The sequence below is a fragment of the Palaemon carinicauda genome, chromosome 21 (genome assembly GCF_036898095.1).
Source record: "Palaemon carinicauda isolate YSFRI2023 chromosome 21, ASM3689809v2, whole genome shotgun sequence".
In the NCBI taxonomy this organism is placed as follows: Eukaryota; Metazoa; Arthropoda; class Malacostraca; order Decapoda; family Palaemonidae; genus Palaemon; species Palaemon carinicauda.
Window position 1 is genome coordinate 22,722,642 of NC_090745.1, and position 22,965 is coordinate 22,745,606.

The window sequence follows — 22,965 nt, forward strand, 5'->3', positions numbered from 1 at the left end:
GTATGTCATAACCAACAACCATCGAGTGAGAGGAAGGGTGTACACTGGAGGAAGGGGGGATGGAATAGCCTCCCCAACCTGTGGGGGGGGGGGGTGTTATGGTACCGGGGAATCACCAGTGCGTAGTGGTAGACAGGGCTACCAACTGGAGATCCCCTCAACATGACATGAAAATCCCAAAAATATGATCATAACGGAGTAAGGCAATAAATATAATATCAATGCACAAATACATAAAAATAATTAATAATTAGTGCTCTAGGAGTATTTCACTGGGCGGCACAGGTCTCTCGCCCAGAAATAGATTTTTCCTTCGTCAAAATCCCTTATATATGACCATTGCCAAAGCCCCCTCCCCACAAGGTAAGACCAGGGAGGGCCAGGCAATGGCTGCTGATGACTCAGCAGGTAGACCTATAGGCCCCCCCAAAACACTCCATCATTAGCTCATAAGGATGGTGAAATTGCAGACACTACGAGAAACTAACGAGTTTGAGCGGGACGAACCAAAGTCCTGTAAATAGCCAGGCTGGGATGCTTTCTATAAGCTACCTCTTCCATCCACCAAGGAATAGAAAGTGTTTAGGGGTTTACACACTTGTGTCCAGCCTGACTACAAGGTAACCCAGGGAAATGGGAGCCACTGACCTGGGGAGGGTGTCGGGCATGGGGCTTAGACCTCCTACACTGCCTCCAGCAAAGTAAAATACAGGGCTGAGAGCCACTTGGGTGTTGTCCACCATCGGTAAGGAGCCCTTCATTCACAACTACGAATGGCTTTCCTAGACTTCTTCAACCTTTTTTTATTAGAAGACGTGTCAGAATCAGAGTTGGAAGTCAAAGAGAAGGAAGAACGGGCATGTTTCTTTCTTTTTCCAACCCTCACTAGGAGTTCAGGTTTGAGTGACCAATGATGATGATGTTCCCCCAAAGGGTATAAACCACAAGGCTTGCTCCAGCAAAAACTAAAACACTGCAGTACACTGTCATGGGGGAAGGGGTAGGTACACTTACAAGAGCTGGCAACACAGACACGAGGGGTTACAGGAACAGATGGGGTGGGGAGTTACAGGCCCCAGATCCCCAGGCACAAGAGTAAGGGTGACAGGCACTTGATAAGGGGTGGCTAACACAAGAGTTACCAGGTCAGGGGGTGAAGTGCAGGGTATCATCTGGCACCAAGGCCACACACACACTTTTGGCCCCAGAGCAAACATACAGCTAACCATGTACGATACACCCTCTAGTGTTGGAATTTTTCCTGCCGGCACTAGTGTCACATGATGAGCCTATACAGTCTTTTTGGGCTTTGGAGAGGTCACCACTGGGGTCACTGACACTGAAACTGACTACCTTTCAACTTCAGAACTGACACTTGAAATTAATCTAGGGAAATTACAGTACTGTACTACTCTTCAGTTCCCATTTCCCATGGTGTAAAAAAGTGATTCTTACTTTCTCTTTATTGTACAGTACTGTACATGGTAACAATTGGAACACCTTTCAACTGCCGTCTACTAAAGATGGAATATATGTTGAGACTTTAGCCAACTTGGCAATCGATGCCAGTCTTTGACAAGAGGGTTTCTGGGTGATTATTGTCCGACCACCCTTCATGGAGGGTACAGGCTACCTGCTAATGTATCATGTGTGGTGACAGCCTCAGATAGGGTGGTTAATACTGTCTTTGAATTAGCCTTAAACCAGAGGTCACGTGGGGAGGCGAATTTGGGCAGGTACCCTTAACAGATTACGGGTATTTTGATCATTACAGGCCTGAAGGATACTTGGTAAAAAAAAATCCTAGCCTAAAGGGTCCTACCTAGAATCCCTTCGTTAGGCAAACTCCCCTTACTTCCAGTACTGTATCATGTTTTGAGTAATTTTGTAGTTTCTTCCTTAAAATCCTGTAAGTGCCACTAAAGACTCTTCTATCCCTGGAGAAGACAAGCTACAGCCCCATTCCCTACACTACACTTGCTGTTTTAGTCATACCAGTAGACACACTAAGCATATCTCCAATGGAGGATCTAGCCTCAACTCTTTTCCTATGCTCAGCCTCACTATCCTTGCTATGTGATTTCACATGTCCTACTCAGTATTATCCCTACACTCATCACACCTCTCCTCTAAAGAGGATGTTCTGTCTACAAACTACATATTTGGTGTGGATCAAAAATTCTCTTAAAAAGTTTTCTAATATTGACAATGGAGCAAACCTATGTTCTTACAAATTTGGGAGACATACCTCAAAGCTAAAAGAGACCAATAATATCACAAACAACTTAACATACAAAAAGGAAGAGCTGTTGAGTGTTTTGGTATGTCTATTTGTGAAGTTCGTCCAGTCACAAAAAAGACAAGAACAAGGGAATCCCTGCACTCACAGGATAGACAACAGGCTAGGCAGCAGCCAAGTGTGGATTTGGGAGTGCTATACAGGGTAGCGATCATGCCAACAGGGAGGGCTGCAGAACTTCATAAACTTATATATAGGGCTAGAGGCTGTCGCTGCTCCTTGGGAGACAGCAATGAATTCTGGTGTAATATGAAATGACCCAAAATTTAGGAGAAATTTACCCATGTACAATACGAAATACTGTACTGCTGTGTGGATGCATAATAGTCATGGTAATTTCTTAACAGTAAATATATACTAAAGTCTCCCTACCATCTAATGACTCCTCGCTGGATGATGAAGATGATGAAGATGGCTGAGGAGTTGCAGCTGGGGGTTCTGGATCTGGTTCAGGGTCACTCATCCATGCTTCCTCTGCTGGGTCAACATAATCATCACCCCTATGAAAAGGCAGGGAAAAAAAGAAAATTCAAGACACTTGAGACAAAAATGACATTATAAATGAGTAATGTACCTAACCTGTTTTTGTATGAAAGAAGAAAATTGTCAATGACAAATGCACAATATCTTTTAAATAGTATATATAAAAAAACAGAAACATTACATTTTGTATCTATAAAGACTAATTGAAGCTCAGTACTGTACTTCATTTCAGGAAATCATATCAGACATGGGATAAAAGAGATATAGTCAAGACAATAGATTAGAACTATCAGAGGAGGAAAACCTTAATAGTTCAAACTAACCCAAAACTAATTTACTAGGTCTTTAATTCATATAAAACATCTCCAACAGGCCTATAAAGACCAATGCTCCAAATGGCTTGGGGGACGAGATGGGCTATTGCTTTTTGGGGCTTGTGAGGCACATACTACAGAATAGTACCACAACCCTCGGCACTAATAATCATTACATGTATTATTATAATGCCAAATAACAAATCACAATAATTCTTAGTATGACACTGAACCTGCCTATCATCATCATCATCATCAGCCGTAACAGGCTTACCGTATGTCCTAAGTACCGAATTTTCATTAACAATCTCTAGAGGTTTGTCCAAAACTCTTATTTGTTATCTCTCTCCAATTTCATTGAACATCATCTTAGTTTTTCTCATATTCATTTTGAGTTCTACATTTCTGCTTTCTCTATTCAAATCCTCTATCATCTTCTGTAATTCCTTCCATGATTCGCTAAACAGAACTACAGCATCTGTACATCTTAAGTTGTTAAGGTATTCCCCAATAATGTTAATTCCTACATTTAGGATTGCTGTACTGTACTTCCCATATAGATGTCTTCAAGTGTTTTAACATAAGATTCATCTATTCTTTGTCTTTGAAGGGCTTTGATTACTGATGAAGTTTTGACAGAATCAAAAGCTTTCTCATAGTTTATACATGCCATATTTAGTGGTTTGTTATTTTTTCCTTTAGCTAGTTAATTACATGGATAGGGTCAATTGTTGAATACTCGCTTCTAAAGCCTGCTTGCTCTCTTGGTTGATTAAAGTCAAGCTCTCTTTCTATTTTGCCTAATATGATCTTGTAAATATTTCACATATTACCGAGAGTAAATTTTTGGGCGGCAATTTTACAGGTCTTTTGTGTCTCCCTTTTTGTGAATTATTATAATGATTAAGTTTTTTCCAAGCTGTAGGTATAGAGTATTCTTACAGGCATTCTGTGTAAAGTTCAGCAAGTTTTACGACTATGAAATCTCCTCCATCTATTATTAAGTGAATTGTTACGCCATCTGCTGCTTTGGCTCTTCTCATGTCTTTCAATGCTTTCTTAATCACTTTTGTATAGAACTATACAGAAATACACTGAAATTTCTATCACTATCTCTTTAGTTAATAATGTTTCCATTTTCATTCTTTAAAGCAAATATCTGTTGGTACCCTGTTCCAAGTCTTCTTTTCATCAATTTGATGCTTCTTCCTTTCTTTAGTGTTTCCTAAATTTTTGTCTGATTGTGTTAACAAATATCTTGGGTTTTTAGTTTATTTACTCTTTTGGATAGTTCTGCTAATTCTATTTAACCCTCATTTCAAAACTATTCTTCATTAGATTTTTGGTCTTTTCAGATAGTTTTCCTTGATCTTGTTTACGAACTCTTCTACCTATCTCTTTTACTGATTCTAATACAAATTTTGTTAAATTACTGTTCATTTCTTCTTTACCTGCTTCCATTTCAGCTTGTAGCTGGGAGTACCTAATTTGTATTAAATAACTCATCAGATTTTTCTCTTATTACAGGAGTCTATTTTCTTTCTTAAAATTAGATTTCCACTTTCTTTCCTTGGACATTCATAAATTTTTCTTCTCACCATTTTATGGTCACTTGACTTTAACTTGTTTAACACTTGCATCTTTAACTAAATTAAATCTTTCACTGAGAATAAAAAATATTTTGTTTCTCCATTTGGGCTTCTCTGTGTCCATTTACTTTGTTCCTTTTTATATATAAAAAAGGGTATTCATGATTTTTAGATTGTTTCTTCCTGCAAATTCTACATGTATGTCTCCCCTGTCATTCCTTGTGTCTACTCCAAATTTACCTACTAATGATTCTCCTCTCTTCTTTTGACCTACTTTAGCACTGAAATCTCCTAAGACAATTGTAAATTTAGTCATGTTTTTTCATGGATATCTCCAGATCTTCATAAAAGTTTCTTTTTCTTCTTCTGTATGGGATGTTGTTGGTGCATATGTTTGAATGATCTTCAGTTTATACTTTTTATTTAGTTTGATAATTAATCCTGCAATTCTATTAATAGCACTACAAAATTTTTCTATGAGACCAGCAAGATTTTCATTAATAAGAACACCAATACTATTTTCTTTGTTCATGTCCTCTGAAGCAAAATATAGGGCCATTTTTTAACTCCACAGTTCTTCTAATTTCACTAAATCCTATTATATCACAATTTATTTCAGTTCTAGTAACATAGATAGAAAAATCTTCTTCCTTATACAGGGTCCTGACATTGTATGTTACAAGGTTCAGTTTCCAAAGGTGGCCTGTTCTAGACCAGATTTTCAGCAACCCCTCTTTGCCATCATCTTTTGTAACTGCAAGCTTGATGTTTGTTAAATGATATGTTTTCATTGCAGAGCTAAACTGAAAAGTTTGTGTAGCCCATTTAAAAGTTACATGTTAAAATATAGTTATATGAGAAAATTTTCACACAAATTTGAAAGCTGACAGACCAATCTTAATTTCACCCTACCATACAAAGCAACTGTTATGTCTACCCACTTCAGCCTCGGTTGTAATTTTGGAGAGTCTAGATCCAATTCATAATGAACTCAAAATATGTATAGGAACTTTCAAAGCCTCCCCATGACTAGCAAAAGCAAGAGACAGAGCAATGTCCTAAAGGCTAACCATATATGTATATAATGATCATTGCCCAAGCTGCTCCTCCACTCAAGCTAGAACAGTCAGGCAATGGCTGCTGATGTATCAGCAAGTAGACCTACAAGCTCCCCACAAACGCCCCAATCCCTAAGCAGGACTTTAACTGCCGACCCACGGCAAATATTCTTTCCCACCGTTATCCCTCCATTAAGGGGTCGGATGCCTGACGCGCCCTCTCCAGTGCCTTCTATCAAAGGCATCCTCTTCCATCAAACCTCTTCTCTCCATTCCCTCTTTTATCCTATCTCACTATCTAATTCTCTGCCTGCCTCTTGATCTTCTCCCTCTATCAGGTTCCTCCTCAGCTCTCCTTACTCCCTCCCCACCATCCATCCTCAACACCCTTATTCACCTCTCTATTCTTTACGACGCCATTCTTCTTATTTCATAATTTTCCAATCTTTTAAGCAGTGATATTCTCATAATCCACCTAAACATTCTCATCTCTGTTCTCTAAAGCTTTGCTTTTCCATGACAAATCACGAGTCAGAACGTTTCCCAATAATTATAAAGATAACCACATAAAAATTGTTGTGCAATAATTATAAAGATAACCACATTAAAATTAAGTTATCAAATAATTGCTTTATCACCATTAATATAAATTAGTCCAACTAAGAGAGTGATTCACACTTCTAATTTTTTATGGAAATATCCAAGAATTTATTTGTGAATAAGCAATGAACATGGGAAACGTGCTTAGTTTAAGAAAATTATGAAAAGAGGACTACTAGTACAGCATACCTCCTACAGAGCAGACAAGGTATTTGGGTTTCTGACAAAATTAATTAAACAAAAACCAGTCTCTAGAAAAACAGCATACCTCTTAACAAAATCATTCCATTCATTTCGAAGTTTTGTGCGAAGTCTTTTGTTTGCAGACAGGAGCTTAGTTTCCCAGGGACTTAATTCTGATAGGAGATTGCATAGGGCACGGTGCAATTTTACTTCACATGACGGACGCTTCTCAGGTTTTGCCTCTTCCTATACATTTTAAGGGAAAAGGTACATTTCTTGCATTAAACATTTTGACATTTTAAGATTTACAACTTTTTTACTAAAGATAAAAAATTGTTTGTAAGGACTTGCAACTATTGGAAGAAATACTTTTCTGTAGAAAATTACAAATTGTATATAAAGTCCAATTATATATACCTGTACTTTACATGAATACTACATCAAAAATAAAATAAGGACAGACCTACCTTGGAATTTTCATCGTTTTCATTATTAGAGCTAGCACTTCCTTCTGGTAAGTCACCAAATCTCTTGACTAACGCCCTCAATTGTTCCACAGAAGTCACTACCAACTCAAAATCCTCAATTCGAGGCAGGTACGGAGATGGGTCGTGAATGGGTTTGGGTTCTGTTGGAGGTACAGGAGTGCTTGGTTTACTGCTGGAGTTTTCTTCCCCCTCTGTCTCTTCCTTAATTGCACTGCCATTGCACGAAAGGGAATTATTTACATCATTCTTCAACTCACCATTTTCAGTTCTTTGGTCATCTTCACTTTTAATTTTTGTACTGACAAGTTCCCCATTACACTGTTTATCACTATCCTCCTTTTTCACTTCAGTTAAATCGACATTTTCTTCCTTAATGTCTATTTGTTCTTCTTTCACCTTTAATTTTTCATCAGCACTATCACATTGTTCCGTTTTAACATTTTCACATTTCACAGCTTTATCTTCTATATGCCCATCGACACGTTCTTGTTTAATAACACCATTTATAAGAGATTCACTTTTCAGATTCTTTAACTCACTATCCACAATGCTTTCAGATTTATCACTGAAGTCACATTCCCCATTTTGAGCAACACCCTTAGCGCCATTACACTTGCTATCATCTGTCTTTTCTTCCAAAGAATTTGTGGTGGATTCAGCCTGTTTCAGTCTTTTGCTCTCTGCCTCATTCGCTAACTTCTAAAATGACAAAGGAATAAATTACTTAACTTCGTATTCAATGTAAGTTATCTTAAAATCTAGAGAAATCTAAATACAATTATGACAATACAGTATACATAGGCATACAATGAGAAAGGAGACATACTGTAGCAGGTAATCATCAAAATTGAAAAATGTTATTTTTATTAATAAAATAAATTTTTGAATATACTTACCCGATAATCATGTAGCTGTCAACTCCGTTGCCCGACAGAATTCTATGGAGGGATACGCCAGCTATCACAATACTAGAAGGGGGTGTATTTACCAGCGCCACCTGTGGCCAGGTACTCAAGTACTTCTTGTTGACACCTCCTCAATTATTCCTCGGTCCACTGGTTCTCTATGGGGAGGAAGGGAGGGTCGATTAAATCATGATTATCGGGTAAGTATATTCAAAAATTTATTTTATTAATAAAAATAACATTTTTCAATATTAAACTTACCCGATAATCATGTAGCTGATTCACACCCAGGGGGGTGGGTGAAAACCAGTGTACAAGATTAAAGGATAGCTAAGTATCCCATATTTCATATAATCAGTTATCCACAATAACAATGAAATAATAAGTACCTGGTAAGGAAGTCGACTTGAACCGTTACTCTGCCTTTAATAAGATCGTCTTCCTTACTGAGCGCAGCGTTCCTCTTGGGAGGCTGAATCAACTCAAAGGTGCTAAAGTATACAGGGCTGCAACCCATACTAAAGGACCTCATCACAACCTTTAACCTTGGCGCTTCTCAAGAAAGAATTGACCACCCGCCAAATCAACAAGGATGTGGAAGGCTTCTTAGCCGACCGTACAACCCATAAAAAGTATTCAAGAGAAAGGTTAAAAAGTTATGGGATTATGGGAATGTAGTGGCTGAGCCCTCGCCTACTACTGCATTCGTTGCTACGAATAGACCCAGGGTGTAGCAGTACTCGTAAAGAGACTGGACATCTTTGAGATAGAATGATGCGAACACTGACTTGTTTCTCCAATAGGTTGCATCCATAACACTCTGCAGAGAACGGTTCTGTTTGAAGGCCACTGAAGTAGCCACAGCTCTCACTTCATGTGTCCTTACCTTCAGCAAAGCAAGGTCTTCTTCCTTCAGATGAGAATTTGCTTCTCTAATCAGAAGCCTGATGTAGTAAGAAACTGAGTTCTTAGACATTGGTAGAGAAGGCTTCTTGATAGCACACCATAAGGCTTCTGATTGTCCTCGTAATGGTTTTGACCTTCTTAGATAGTACTTAAGAGCTCTAACTGGGCAAAGTACTCTCTCCAGTTCGTTCCCCACCATGTTGGACAGGCTTGGGATCTCGAACGACTTAGGCCAAGGACGGGAAGGAAGCTCGTTTTTAGCCAAAAAACCGAGCTGCAAGGAACATGTAGCCGTTTCAGATGTGAAACCTATGTTCCTGCTGAAGGCGTGGATCTCACTTACTCTTTTACATGTTGCTAAGCACACGAGGAAAAGAGTTTTTAATGTGAGGTCCTTAAAAGAGGCTGATTGGAGCGGTTCAAATCCTGATGACATTAGGAACCTTAGGACCACGTCTAGATTCCAGCCTGGAGTGGACAACCGACGTTCCTTTGAGGTCTCAAAAGACCTAAGGAGGTCCTGTAGATCTTTGTTGGAGGAAAGATCCAAGCCTCTGTGGCGGAAAACCGCTGCCAACAAACTTCTGTAACCCTTGATCGTAGGAGCTGATAGGGATCTTACGTTCCTTAGATGTAACAGGAAGTCAGCAATCTGGGTTACATTGGTACTGGTTGAGGAAAACTGCATTGGCCTTGCACCAGCTTCGGAAGACTTCCCATTAAGACTGATAGACTCTGAGAGTGGATGTCGTCCTTGCTCTGGCAATCGCTCTGGCTGCCTCCTTCGAAAAGCCTCTAGCTCTTGAGAGTCTTTCGATAGTCTGAAGGCAGTCAGACGAAGAGCGTGGAGGTTGGGTGTACCTTCTTTACGTGAGGTTGACGCAGAAGGTCCACTCTAGGAGGAAGAGTCCTGGGAACGTCGACCAGCCATTGCAGTACCTCAGTGAACCATTCTCTCGCGGGCCAGAGGGGAGCAACCAACGTCAGCCGTGTCCCTTTGTGAGAGGCGAACTTCTGAAGTACCCTGTTGACAATCTTGAACGGCGGGAATGCAAACAGGTTGAGATGGGACCAATCCAGCAGAAAGGCATCCACGCGAACTGCTGCTGGGTCTGGAATCGGAGAACAATACAAGAGGAGCCTCTTGGTCATCGAGGTAGCGAATAGATCTATGGTTGGCTGACCCCACAGGGCCCAAAGTCTGCTGCAAACATTCTTGTGAAGGGTCCACTCTGTGGGGAAGACCTGACCCTTCCGGCTGAGGCGATCTGCCATGACATTCATATCGCCCTGAATGAGCCTCGTTACCAGCGTGAGCTTTCGATCTTTTGACCAAATGAGGAGGTCCCTTGCGATCTCGAACAACTTCCTCGAATGAGTCCCTCCCTGCTTGGAGATGTAAGCCAAGGCTGTGGTGTAGTCGGAGTTCACCTCCACCACCTTGTTAAGCTGGAGGGACTTGAAGTTTATCAAGGCCAAATGAACTGCCAACAACTCCTTGCAATAGATGTGAAGTGTCCTTTGCTCCTGATACCATGTTCCCGAGCATTCCTGTCCGTCCAGTGTCGCACCCCAGCCCGTGTCCGATGCGTCCGAGAAGAGACGGTGGTCGGAGGTCTGAACAGCCAATGGTAGACCTTCCTTGAGAAGAATGCTGTTCTTCCACCACGTTAGAGTAGACCTCATCTCTTCGGAAACAGGAACTGAGCCCGCCTCTAGCGTCATGTCCTTTATCCAGTGAGCAGCTAGATGATACTGAAGGGGGCGGAGGTGGAGTCTCCCTAACTCGATGAACAGGGCCAGCGATGAAAGTGTCCCTGTTAGACTCATCCACTGCCTGACTAAGCATCGGTTCCTTCTCAGCATGCTCTGGATGCATTCTGGGGCTTGGAAGATCCTTGGGGCCGACGGACAAGTCCGAAAAGCTCGACTCTGAAGATCCATACCCAAGGAGACAATGGTCTGGGATGGAACGAGCTGAGACTCCTCAAAATTGACCAGGAGGCCCAGTTCCTTGGTCAGATCCATAGTCCATTTGAAAATCTCCAGACAGCGACGACTTGAGGGAGCTCTTAAAAGCCAGTCGTCTGACGGAGCCGGACACAAGATCATGATACTGCTGCACAGTCTGTAAACTGTCAATCATGGGCAAGCGAGGAAGTACAGTGACAACCCGAATCTGTCTAGACTGTCTGGGTCGTACAGACAACTCCTTAACGGGTTGCTGAGGTTGCCCACTGCGTCACAACAAGTCCCTTCTGTTGGTTGTTGAACGTCTTCCCCGTGACACAATGACTCCGTAAACCAAAAATCCTCTAACAAGGACTAAGCTTGGACTGCATGTCATGCAACACAGCTCAAGGTCTATGGGAGCAGGTGTGGTAACAGACGGGATTAGCGGCTGAAGTGTAACCATTACCTTCCCTGTAAGCATGTTATGCTTAAATAAAAGTCCATAAGAGGTTATGCAGCTAAAGGCTCCCTCCAAATGACAGAGTCCTCAAGGGAATATCAGAAGGAGGGAGAAAAGAACTTTCTCATCTACAGGGACCTTATCCTAGAAAAGCTAAGTTCTCTGAGTGAGGGTTCACTGGTGCAAAGCAGCAGACTAGAAGGCAACGTTATGAAACTGCTTGACAGTCTAGTGAGTTGGCAACAACCCAAGATGTGTTGAGAAGCATGCGGTAAGGTATGCAGAGCATGATGTATGCAGAGTATGCTGTATGCAGAGCATGCTGAATGTAGAGCATGTTGTATGCAGAGCATGCTGAATGCAGAGCATGCTGTATGCAGAGCATGTTGTATGCAGAGCATGCTGAATGCAGAGCATGCTGAATGCTGAGCATGTAGTAAGCAGAGCCTGCTGTAAGCAGAGCCTGCTGAAAGGAAAACAGAGCGTGTGCATGGCGTTTAACATTTCTCAGAAATTCCATGACCAGTGCTAGAGTGCTTTATGCATGCTTGCATGGGGTTTAAACCATGGTATGCTGAACAGCAGAGTCAGAACGAGCTGGAACAACAACAGAGGTTTCCTCAACTTGAGGGAAAACCTGAGGTTCAGACTGCATAGGCTGAACAACAGTCGGAGCAGAAGGCAGGTGCAAGAGTGAAGGAGGTTGACTCCTAGCAAGAGTTGCACCCAAGGATTGCACCAGCTGAGCGGAGGACGGAGGCGGAGTAGTCCGTTCCTGTTCCTGAGAGATGAGTGGAGCATGAGAAGGTTGAGGCTGCGCAGAACAAGGTAAAGTTCTAGCAAGCTGAGGCTCCTGAGGCGCAAGTGCATGGTGTAGATGAGCTTGCCTAGATGAGGGTTGAACTCGGTGCAGCGCTGGTTGAGCAGACAGACTCACGGAGGGGAGAGGTTGTTGTACCCCAACCGAGAGTTGCACCACTGGTGGAGCAGCAAGGGGAGGAGGAGGAAGAGTGTAACTCTCCTGATCCCAAAGCAAGGGTTGCCTTAAAGAAGGCTGAGGCTGAACAACACTGTGAACAGCAAACTCCGAAAGTGGTTCAACATCGTACGCCTGGCAGATGGTGCTGCGACCAGGCGGAGCAGGTGCAGGCTGGGCGAGCACAGGCGGAGCAGGTGCAGGCTGGGCGAGCACAGGTGCAGCGAGAACAGGTGGAGGGAGTGCAGGAGGTGCAACACTCTCAGCCCGACACTCACGCATCAAGTCCGAAAGCTGTGCTTGCATGGACTGTAGTAGAGTCCACAACATCGTACGCCTGGCAGATGGTACTGTGATCAGGCGGAGCGAGTGTAGGAGGAGGGAGTGTAGGCGGAGGCGGAGGAGCAACACTCTCAGCCCGACACTCACTCATCAAGTCCGAAAGCTGTGCTTGCATGGACTGTAGTAGAGTCCACAACATCGTACGCCTGGCAGATGGTACTGTGATCAGGCGGAGCGAGTGTAGGAGGAGGGAGTGTAGGCGGAGGCGGAGGAGCAACACTCTCAGCCCGACACTCACTCATCAAGTCCGAAAGCTGTGCTTGCATGGACTGTAGAAGAGTTCACAACATCGTACGCCTGGCAGGAGGTACTGTGATCAGGCGGAGCGATCATAGGCGGGGGGGAGTGTAGGCGGAGGCGGAAGTGTATCAACTGATGACTGAGGAGAGTCAGAGCTAACCCAATGACTGCATTCGGGTTGTGAACTTTAACTTCGTACGTCTGGCATAGGTCTGGACTTAACGTTTAAGAAGTCTTGAGACCTGAGACCAGCGTTACTCTGCCTTTATTTTCTCCCCTAATCTCTTCTGCAGACGAGCAAAATAAGGGTTGAGCTCAATCGTCTGCGGGTGGGAGTGACGGTCTCGGTAAGACACGCCCACAACCACCGAGAATACTTCTGTGCGCCGATCAAGGCCTGCTGAACCCTTATGCCCTTCGACATTGCTTCTCCCCTGGGCTTGGGAGCTTGCAAGAGGTCCCGGACTGGGAGGACAACTGGCGCGCACAAAAGTACCCTCACGCACTAATCACTTATCACTTTGATTTCTGTTTGCACTTATTTCACTGAACTTTAAGTGGTTTGTACCTGAAATACGCAATTCTATCCTTTCTCAAAGTTAGTAATTGCGAAAACAGAATTACAATGTAACAGAAAAATCTAATGAAAGATAATTCAGTGGTTGGAAAGAGACTAAACACTAGATCACTCTAGAAACGTTTAGTTTCTTCCCCTAAAGAGACTAGGGAGAAGAGCAAAAAACGATAACGACGTTACTCGTACGCCTGGCAGGCTTGAATGAAACGTTTATCCTCTTTCTCCCTCCGTCTCTATCTCTCTCTCTCTCTCTCTCTCTCTCTTGACTTAGAACCTGAGAGAAGAGCCCAATCATATATATCGTTAAAACATATTATTGTTAAAGGAAAAAAACTGAAAAGTTCCTTTATTAGGATCAAAACCATTAAGTTAAGAAAGAATGAACAAAACGCTAGACACGGTTACTCTTACTGCAACGTGAAACCGTGAACATTCTTTCTCTATCGTAACGATAGAGTGCAAGTTGAACGTTCTGAACGTCAACAACAGCAGAGACAAAACAAAACGTTAGTTCAACTTTGAAAACAGTACGAGACTGTCAAAGAAAATCTTTCAAACTCTGTGGCGGAAATAGCATAATATGTTAACAGGTAAAACCGAAATGACGGGCTCAAAGTTTATTAACTTCGGTAAAAGACCGCCTACTATTAGGAAGGTCGAATATAAACAAATATAAAAATTAATTTTAATGAGTTTATAATAAAAGGAAGTTAATCGAAGAGGCCTATAAGAGGCGGAGAGATATAAAATAAATCTATAACTTATGTTAAGCAAAATTAAGAAAGAGAGTCTATACTCTCTTAGACACCAACACTTCCGTCTAAGGGAAGGGTCGGCCATTGAAAGGTGAACGAGAGTTAATACTCTCTCGTCACCAAAATTAATCAAATTAATTCCAAAAGCTAACTAAGCTAATATAGAAGTTTTCCAGTAAAGCGACAGCCGAAATCAAAGAGAAATACTTCACCAAAGTCGTGAAAATACTCCAAGAACATAAGCGTATCCCAGAACGTCTTGCCGGAAGCACGACAGAGGAATAATTGAGGAGGTGTCAACAAGAAGTACTTGAGTACCTGGCCACAGGTGGCGCTGGTAAATACACCCCCTTCTAGTATTGTGATAGCTGGCGTATCCCTCCATAGAATTCTGTCGGGCAACGGAGTTGACAGCTACATGATTATCGGGTAAGTTTAATATTGAAAATATGAGTTTGAAAATATGAGTAGCAGACTACTAGAAACACCCAGGATTTTTTAAAATAAGATTGGAATTCTGAATGAAAATGCACTAGGCAAAAGGCTGGAACATATATGTAAAATCAAGTAGAGGTTAGACCTCACACAAAAATTTATAATTATGGAAAATAGGCAAAATAAAATACTATTGAATAAACTATGCCTGTTAAATGAGGACCTAGCAAAACTTTAGACCCACTACCTGGTTCCAAGTCAACATTAGTACACCTTCATGGTGTCCCCGACATCTTTACTCTTTCTTAACGGACATTGATGCTTATAGAGGTGTACTGAAGACCCATATGGTACTTTACCTTTGATTTTTATAAAGACTGACAATTTCTTAGCTCCAAAGTTATCTGTTATTTTGTGCAAGTTAGCAAAAGGAGGAGCTTTTAACACTTGTTGGAGAATTGGTAATGTTACTCCATTATGTAAATGCATTTGTGGTAGCGTAAGTTCAATTGATTACTGCCCCATTTCCATAACTGCCATACTATCTAAAGGTTTTGAGTGTCTTTTGGCAAATATCTAAACAGGTTTCTGAAAGGTAATCATCTGTTCCCTAGTTTGCAATTTTGCCTTTAGTAAAGGCCTAGGAGCATGTGACGTCCTTTTTACAATCTCCAATGCTATACAGAAATTCTTTGATTTTGGTCAGAAAGTTCGTATGATTGGTCTTGATTTTAGTGCTGCCTTTAACAGGGTTAATTGTGAGGACCTTGTTTTCAAACTCAAATAGTTGGGACTGGGTGGGTCTTTTATTAGCATTATTATTGAATTTCTAAGAAATAGATTGCAAAGAGCTGTTGTTGATGGGCACCACAGTGGCATCTGGTGTTCCTCTGGGTAGTTTTTTTGGCCGATCACTTTTCATACTATATACTCATGATATGGGTCTGGCCTAAAAAACAAGGTCATTGCATGTGCAGATGATGCTACTCTCTTTGCATCAATTCCATCTCCTGAATGTAGATCTGGGGTTGCTGAATCCCTAATTAGGGATCTAGCTAAAATTAGTGTATGGTGCAAATTATGGGACATGAGGTTGAATCTTAACAAAACTCTAAATATGATTGTAAGTAGGTCGAGGACAATTGCTCATCAACATCCGGATCCCATCATTGATAATGTTTCTTTAACTCTGTATAACTTTTAAAATTTTAAGTGTGATTCTCAATAGCAAAATTTACTTTTGAGAAATGCATTAAGTCTGACTCCTCTTCTATTGCACAAAAAATTGGCTTATTGAAAGTCTTTTAGGATTTTCGGTCATCAATCGATTTTGAAGAAGGGTTTTAATTCTTTCATTCTACCTTATTCTAGTATTGTTCTCCTGTCTGGTCTTCAGCAGCTAATTCTCAACTTAATTTGTTGGACAGGAACTTTCGGTCTATTAAACTTCTTATTCCTGATCTAGATATCAATCTCTGGCACAGTCAATCAATTAGTTCGTTATGCATGTTGCATAAGATTTTTCTTAATTCTGATCATCCTTTATATTCAGATCTTCCCGGACAGTACTATCCTGTTCATTATACTTGGTAAGCTGTTAATTCTCCATCATGAGGTTTAATACTACACAGTATTCCAGAAGTTTCATTCCAGCTATGACAAAGTCGTGGAATGAGCTTCCGAATTGAGTTGTTAAATTGGTAGATCTTCAAAAGCTCAAACTTGAAGCAAATGTTTTTACCTTGAACAGGCTGACATAAGTCTCTTTTTAGTTCATATGAGGGATCTGTTTTGGTGTTGTTGCTGTTCGTCGAATATTTCACTGTAAATGTTTATTACTTTTCATAGTGTTTATTAACCCTGGAAAGGTATGATGGGTCGTATGCGATCCCTACAGTATTTTCAAAACCTGTTTTTTCCCCATAAATCATCAGCTGTCTCGAATATGGAAGTGATCGACCTGCAAGGGGTGACTAGTCTACATGCCATTGTCTGCTTTAGGACTGATTTTCGTCTAACTTCCCTCCTTCCCCGTTTTTTTTACCACCCCCCCGGGGGGCGACCTCGACCCTGACATACCTTTATAGGGGTAAGTGATCAAACAGCAAAGTTATTACATAATTATAAATTGTCGAACAGTGTTGATACTTGTTTGGTTCTTTATAGTTGGAAAGTGTGGGTGGATGGTGTGTCTACCACTTGCATGACATTGGTTTTGGCTTAGATGCCATATATTGCCATGAGGTCCATTTTCCCTCAAATGCTAATTTCTGAATTTTTTTTATTTTTTGCAAATTTGATTTTTTTCTATTTATTTTGAATTTATTTTCAATAATGGCCAGCAGGCAGTATTCCCTCGGCATGGATGTCATCAACACACTTCTAATGGAGTTAAAAAGAGATGTTGATGATAATATGGAGTTTGCAACCCCATTCTTCATTTCAAGTGGTAGATTGGGCTGTAAGAGTTGTTGCGGTCTGCGGCCATTTTGTTGACATACCCGAAAGGTAAGTTGGCATATCTCTATATATTCTTGTTCTGTATAGAATTCGTGATATTTTGGTATATTTTAATGCATAAATATCATATTTTATAGGAGATACAAGGATTTTCATAAGAAATTTACATTGTGAAACTAGGCCGTCAAAAAATGACCTTTAGATTTCACCCCTGATATAACAGTAAATTATATCTTAGTGCACATTTTATTTTGTATTTCTGTTCTAGGATAATATGAGTTTATTCTATAAAAAAATTTGCCTCTTCCTATTTCATTTGGGTACCCCAAAAAATTCATGAAATTTGGACAAATTATTTTGGCCAAAAAAAGTTACCCTTTTTTTCTCATTTCAGATCTTGACTTCTATTGGTCCAACTCATTTCCAGCAATTACACGCTGTTGCTTTGCCATCTGAGAAGGTGTCCCTAAAGGGATTTATCTGTATATGTATATTTCTATTTTTTGTAAATATTTACGTCGTCTTTTTTTTTATACTTAAATTTTTAATATATTTCCAATAAATAGTTATTTTGTAGATGGGTATCATTTATATTTTCAGTAGTTTTTAGCATTCTTTGAAGTATTTTTAGCAAGTCAAACAATACAGATTGATGCATAACTAAATTTTTCCTGAATTTTTTTCGGAGTTGGGGTCGCGCGCGGCCGAGTATACCCTTAAAGGGGTGTCCGAGTAGCATACCTATCCAGGGTTAATTTCCTTATTTCCTTTCCTCACTAGGCTATTTTATCCTTTTGGAGCCATTGGGCTTATAACATCCTGCTTTTCCATCTAGGGTTGTAGCATAGCTAGTAGTAATAATAATAAAAATAATAATAAAAAAAAAAAAAATAATAATAATAATAATAATAATAATAATACACTGTATATGTTGGGGATTTGCTTGATGTGTCACAGCGTGTTCATTTTTTTTTTTACTTCATTTGCTCCTTATCTTTAAATTTATTTTCTTTTTAACTACTGCAGATATACCTTACAAAAGCAAACTAATGAAGCAAGAAAACTTTCCTAACTTGAAATTCAAAAAATTTCAATATAATGTAGCTTGTGGCCATTAATTCCTAAAAGTCCTGGTTCTTGACACCACAAGGGATACAAAATAACCCACACATAATTCTATGAGGTATTTCAGAATAGTTCAAAGCCTTGGAGGGAGATTGGTTTAAATGCATTATGTGATCAATGGTTGAAAAGTCAAGCAAATGGATACATTCTTTTCAAATATAGGAAATGGCTTTGGTCACAGCTCCGCATATACTTCTACCCATACTGTCATTTCACTAGAAGCTCTGGTAAATATTACGTCCTATTTGGAACCTCAACAATCAACTGATTCTATTACTTTTACATTATTCTTTCATTTTAATAGATATTGCAGATTCACATGAGACATCAAAGACCAAGTTGACAAAGCCACAGCGCACCTATGAACGGCAATGACAGTTGACACCAAGGCTTTAATGTGGTTTAGGCCTCAGTAGACAGATCTGCTTCTGGAAAACACATCAGGATAAAAAAAAGAGCTCCTTTATTGACAACCAAGGATAACTGAAATAGCTAAAAGACTGGGAGTAACTTGGATTCTCTCACTGCCACAGAAATCACGAGAAGAGTCTGAGATTAAATATGAAGTAACAGAACCAAGTTTTTTCTTATAACAGTTCCTCCCATTATTCTATCTCCACTGCTTTTCAGCATAATTTCAGCAAGAATTTGAGTGAACACACTTGTCTACGATAGCAAACATGGCATATGTGGTTCTCTGGTGATGCTCGTCGTCATACAGGCATTTCAAATTTCACACATTATGAGCTGGTGTATCTACACAATAATTATGAAGATGTAACAAATATTACCACCAAAAATAATTACGCACACATGTAATCCAACACATCAGCACAGAATACAAGTCTCATAAAATTGGAAAAGATAAAACAAAAAGTGCAATTATACATTCTGAACCCACTGCAGGAATAACATTAAAATCTGAGGGAAAGGTTGGAGTAATGTTTAAAAGGGGGAAGAGTGGAATTGCAAATAGAAGACTGAGAATCAACTGACCAAAACAAAGGTCATGGTGACTAAAAATAAAGGTCAAAGGAAAAGGTACAATTGGGAAAATGGCCATATGGTTGATTTGTTGAAGCTGGGTAAATTCTGTTTGCAAACCAATTATAAGACGGTGTGAAAAAGGTGCTCCATATTACAAAATATATTATGGAGTAAAAGATTTTTTATGACCAAAATGTATCAAAAGTATATGGAAAAGAGATGAGAGTTGGGAACCCTATTGCAATAGATGGGAAGGTCTTAACAGAAGTAAACTATGTTAGCTTGGAAAACCATGGACTGTAAAGCATGAGTCAAGAGCAGTAAAAGAGGAGCTGCAATATGAATGAAATGAAGAGATTATAGGCATATGAAATCTACATGTACTAGTATTATTAAGATTATATGTATCTTCTTTATCATTTAATATGTACATTCAAACATTATTTCACATGTCAAACATTATTTCACATGTTGCATGTCATTACATTAATCCATGTACTTTCAGTAACACATACATATACCAAGGAACTTCCCCAATTTTTGGGGGTAGCCGGCATCAACAAATGAAACAAAAACAAAAAGGGGACCTCTACTCTCTACATTCCTCCCAGCCTGACAAGGGACTCAACCGAGTTCAGCTGGTACAGCTAGGGTGCCACAGCCCACCCTCCCCTGTTATCCACCACAGATGAAGCTTCATAACGCTGAATCCCCTACTGCTGCTACCTCCGCGGTCATCTAAGGCATCGGAGGCAGCAGCAGGGCCTACCGGAACTGCGTCACAATCGCTCGCCATTCATTCCTATTTCTAGCACGCTCTCTTGCCTCTCTCACATCTATCCTCCTATCACCCAGAGCTTTCTTCACTCCTTCCATCCACCCAAACCTTGGCCTTACTCTTGTACTTCTCCCATCAACTCTTGCATTCATCACTTTCTTTAGCAGACAGCCATTTTCCATTCTCTCAACATGGCTAAACCACCTCAACACATTCATATCCACTCTAGCCGCTAACTCATTTCTTACACCCGTTCTCACCCTCACCACTTCGTTCCTAACCCTATCTACTCGAGATACACCAGCCATACTCCTTAGACACTTCATCTCAAACACATTCAATTTCTGTCTCCCCATCACTTTCATTCCCCACAACTCTGATCCATACATCACAGTTGGTACAATCACTTTCTCGTATAGAACTCTCTTTACATTCATGCCCAACCCTCTATTTTTTACTACTCCCTTAACTGCCCCCAACACTTTGCAACCTTCATTCACTCTCTGACGTACATCTGCTTCCACTCCACCATTTGCTGCAACAACAGACCCCAAGTACTTAAACTGATCCACCTCCTCAAGTAATTCTCCATTCAACATGACATTCAACCTTGCACCACCTTCCCTTCTCGTACATCTCATAACCTTACTCTTACCCACATTAACTCTCAACTTCCTTTTTTCACACACCCTTCCAAATTCTGTCACTAATCGGCCAAGCTTCTCTCCTGCGTCTGCAACCAGTACAGTATAAATCGCAAACAACAACTGATTTACCTCCCATTCATGGTCATTCTCGTCTACCAGTTTTAATCCTTGTCCAAGCACTCGAGCATTCACCTCTCTCACCACTCCATCAATATACAAGTTAAACAACCACGGCGACATCACACATCCGTCTCAGCCCCACTCTCACCGGAAACGAATCACTCACTTCATTTCCTAGCCTAACACATGCTTTACTACCTTTGTAGAAACTTTTCACTGCTTGCAACAGCCTTCCACCAACTCCATATAACCTCATCACATTCCACACTACTGTACAACAAAGAAGGAAAAAAAAGTATTGGAGGTAATACTGCAAAAATTACATGTAATTTTATTACAGGACTATGGCCAAAGGAAACAAATGCAGTTACAATATCATAACAAATAAAACTTATGAGGGTTAATGAAAACTAACCTTCTCTTTTGTATGAACAGCTCTGTGTCCTTTCAAGGCTGCAATAGTATGGAATGATTTGCCACAAAGCTCACAGGTAGGCTTCTGGAAGGAAAAAATACATATTCACAATAAAGTTAGTTTGATATTGGTTTGTAACCCAGTAAAATAGACACTTATAAAAATATCAAGATGTAAATTCCTGCACTGTACTTGATTTCCAAAATACAACAATAACTGGAGAAAATTGGAAAAATATAAAATCTTAGTCTAATTCTTTAAACGTAAGTTTCCCATCATTTAATGCACACAACCTACACAAAAGTAGAACATTTCTAATGATTCTTTTTAAGCTAACAGCACTAAATGATGAACTTTTAATGTACTTTGTATTTTTCATAGTTATACAAACCTTTCGTCTTTTAAACAGGAATTTGTTTTCGGCCCGAGCTGAAACAGCCATTAAAATCGTTAGCAGGGTAGTTAAGCCCTTCACGACGAGGCAGTATATCCGCCCTCAGTAGCTGCATATGAGAGAGAGAGAGAGAGAGAGAGAGAGAGAGAGAGAGAGAGAGAGAGAGAGAGTTTAGTTCATTAGAAAAATAAGTTTATTTTTTTCCTCTGTTGCCCTTATGTGACAGTATGAACTGGATAATTCTGGTTTTTGGTATGAAAAGTGTATTTCATTTATACATATACTACATAGATTGTCAATAAATGGAAATAATTGCAGTACGCTAACTTTTATTCATGAAAATGATGGACAATATAAATATGAAACATATATCTCCAAGACATGAAAGTACTATTTTGTAGAAATGATAGTTTAGGAAATAAGGAATAAAATTTTGTTATCTGTCGTGTTTATAACTATCAGGGAAAAAAAAATCTCAATAAGGGAAAGATTTACATGGATTGAGACATTTTCAGGTAATTATTAATAGTATAAAGAATTTGGTGTAATTTTAGATACAAGTTTGTGATGCAATTTAGGTAAACAGAACTTGCAACAACTTGCATGGCAGGTGGGTTGTCTGGCATTGGGGGTGGGAGTTAAAGAGGGAGTGATACAGCTACATATCACTCCAGAGAATACCTCCTGTGTGATTTTTTAACACTGTCAATATAGAAATACAGTAAAATAGCCCTTACATAAAATCATGAATAAATACTAAAATTGCAAGTCTCAGTTGGTGGTGGGGCAAGATGTGAGGATAGCTATGTCTCTAAGCTGGGGGGAGTCAGGGAGTTACAGTAATGCTTCACATAGGGAATTGGGGAAGTCACCATTGGCTAAAGCAGATGGTGTGATTCTGCGTGGTAACAAAAACACATTGAAATAGCCCTTACAAAATCAGGAATAAAGGCCAGAATCCCAGTTTCTGTTCATAGGCTGACGAAAGGAGGGGATAATATCATGGAGAGAAGCAGCGTTTTTAGTGAAATATCCTAGGTGTGACATACGGCCACGTGCTGTACTCTCTTGCAGAATATACAAATGATTTCAACTTCCATATGGCTTATAACGTGTGTAGTACCAGGCATTTTTTGACGTCAAGCAGTCATCATTGTAGCGAAGGGGTTAAAAACAGGTGGTGAGGAAGGCCAACAAGCCACCAAACCCCTCTGTTGAAAGAAGACAGAACAGTGATGACCAGTGGAAAAGAGTTACTTTACTGACCATACCTAACAGTGGCAAGTGTGTCTGCTAGACCATTCCTCTACCCAGAACATGCCCAGCTGACAACTTTACAGTTTTGTCTGCTCGCACTACTTAACAAAAAGGCTGCTAGCCTTCCAGAACATCTATGAGTAGATGCTTCTTCTGAACACTCCTGAGATGACCAGGTAATTTAGGTGGGTGCCCTGCTCCTCTTTTCATACATCTGAA

At 40.3% G+C, this 22,965-nt stretch overlaps 1 protein-coding gene across 7 annotated transcripts in view; it reads right to left on the reverse strand.

Moving 5' to 3' along the window:
* Nucleotides 1-22,965, reverse strand: part of LOC137615216 (uncharacterized bromodomain-containing protein 10-like) — a 93,727-nt gene that overhangs the window by 13,814 nt on the left and 56,948 nt on the right. For all 7 annotated transcript variants that reach the window (XM_068344891.1, XM_068344887.1, XM_068344886.1 and 4 more), the window contains 4 exons: nt 21,096-21,179; nt 6,994-7,713; nt 6,612-6,772; nt 2,672-2,799 (listed from right to left, as the gene is read on the reverse strand). In XM_068344891.1, coding sequence (XP_068200992.1) covers nt 2,672-2,799; nt 6,612-6,772; nt 6,994-7,713; nt 21,096-21,179 — 1,093 coding nt within the window. The remainder of the gene's footprint in view (nt 1-2,671; nt 2,800-6,611; nt 6,773-6,993; nt 7,714-21,095; nt 21,180-22,965) is intronic.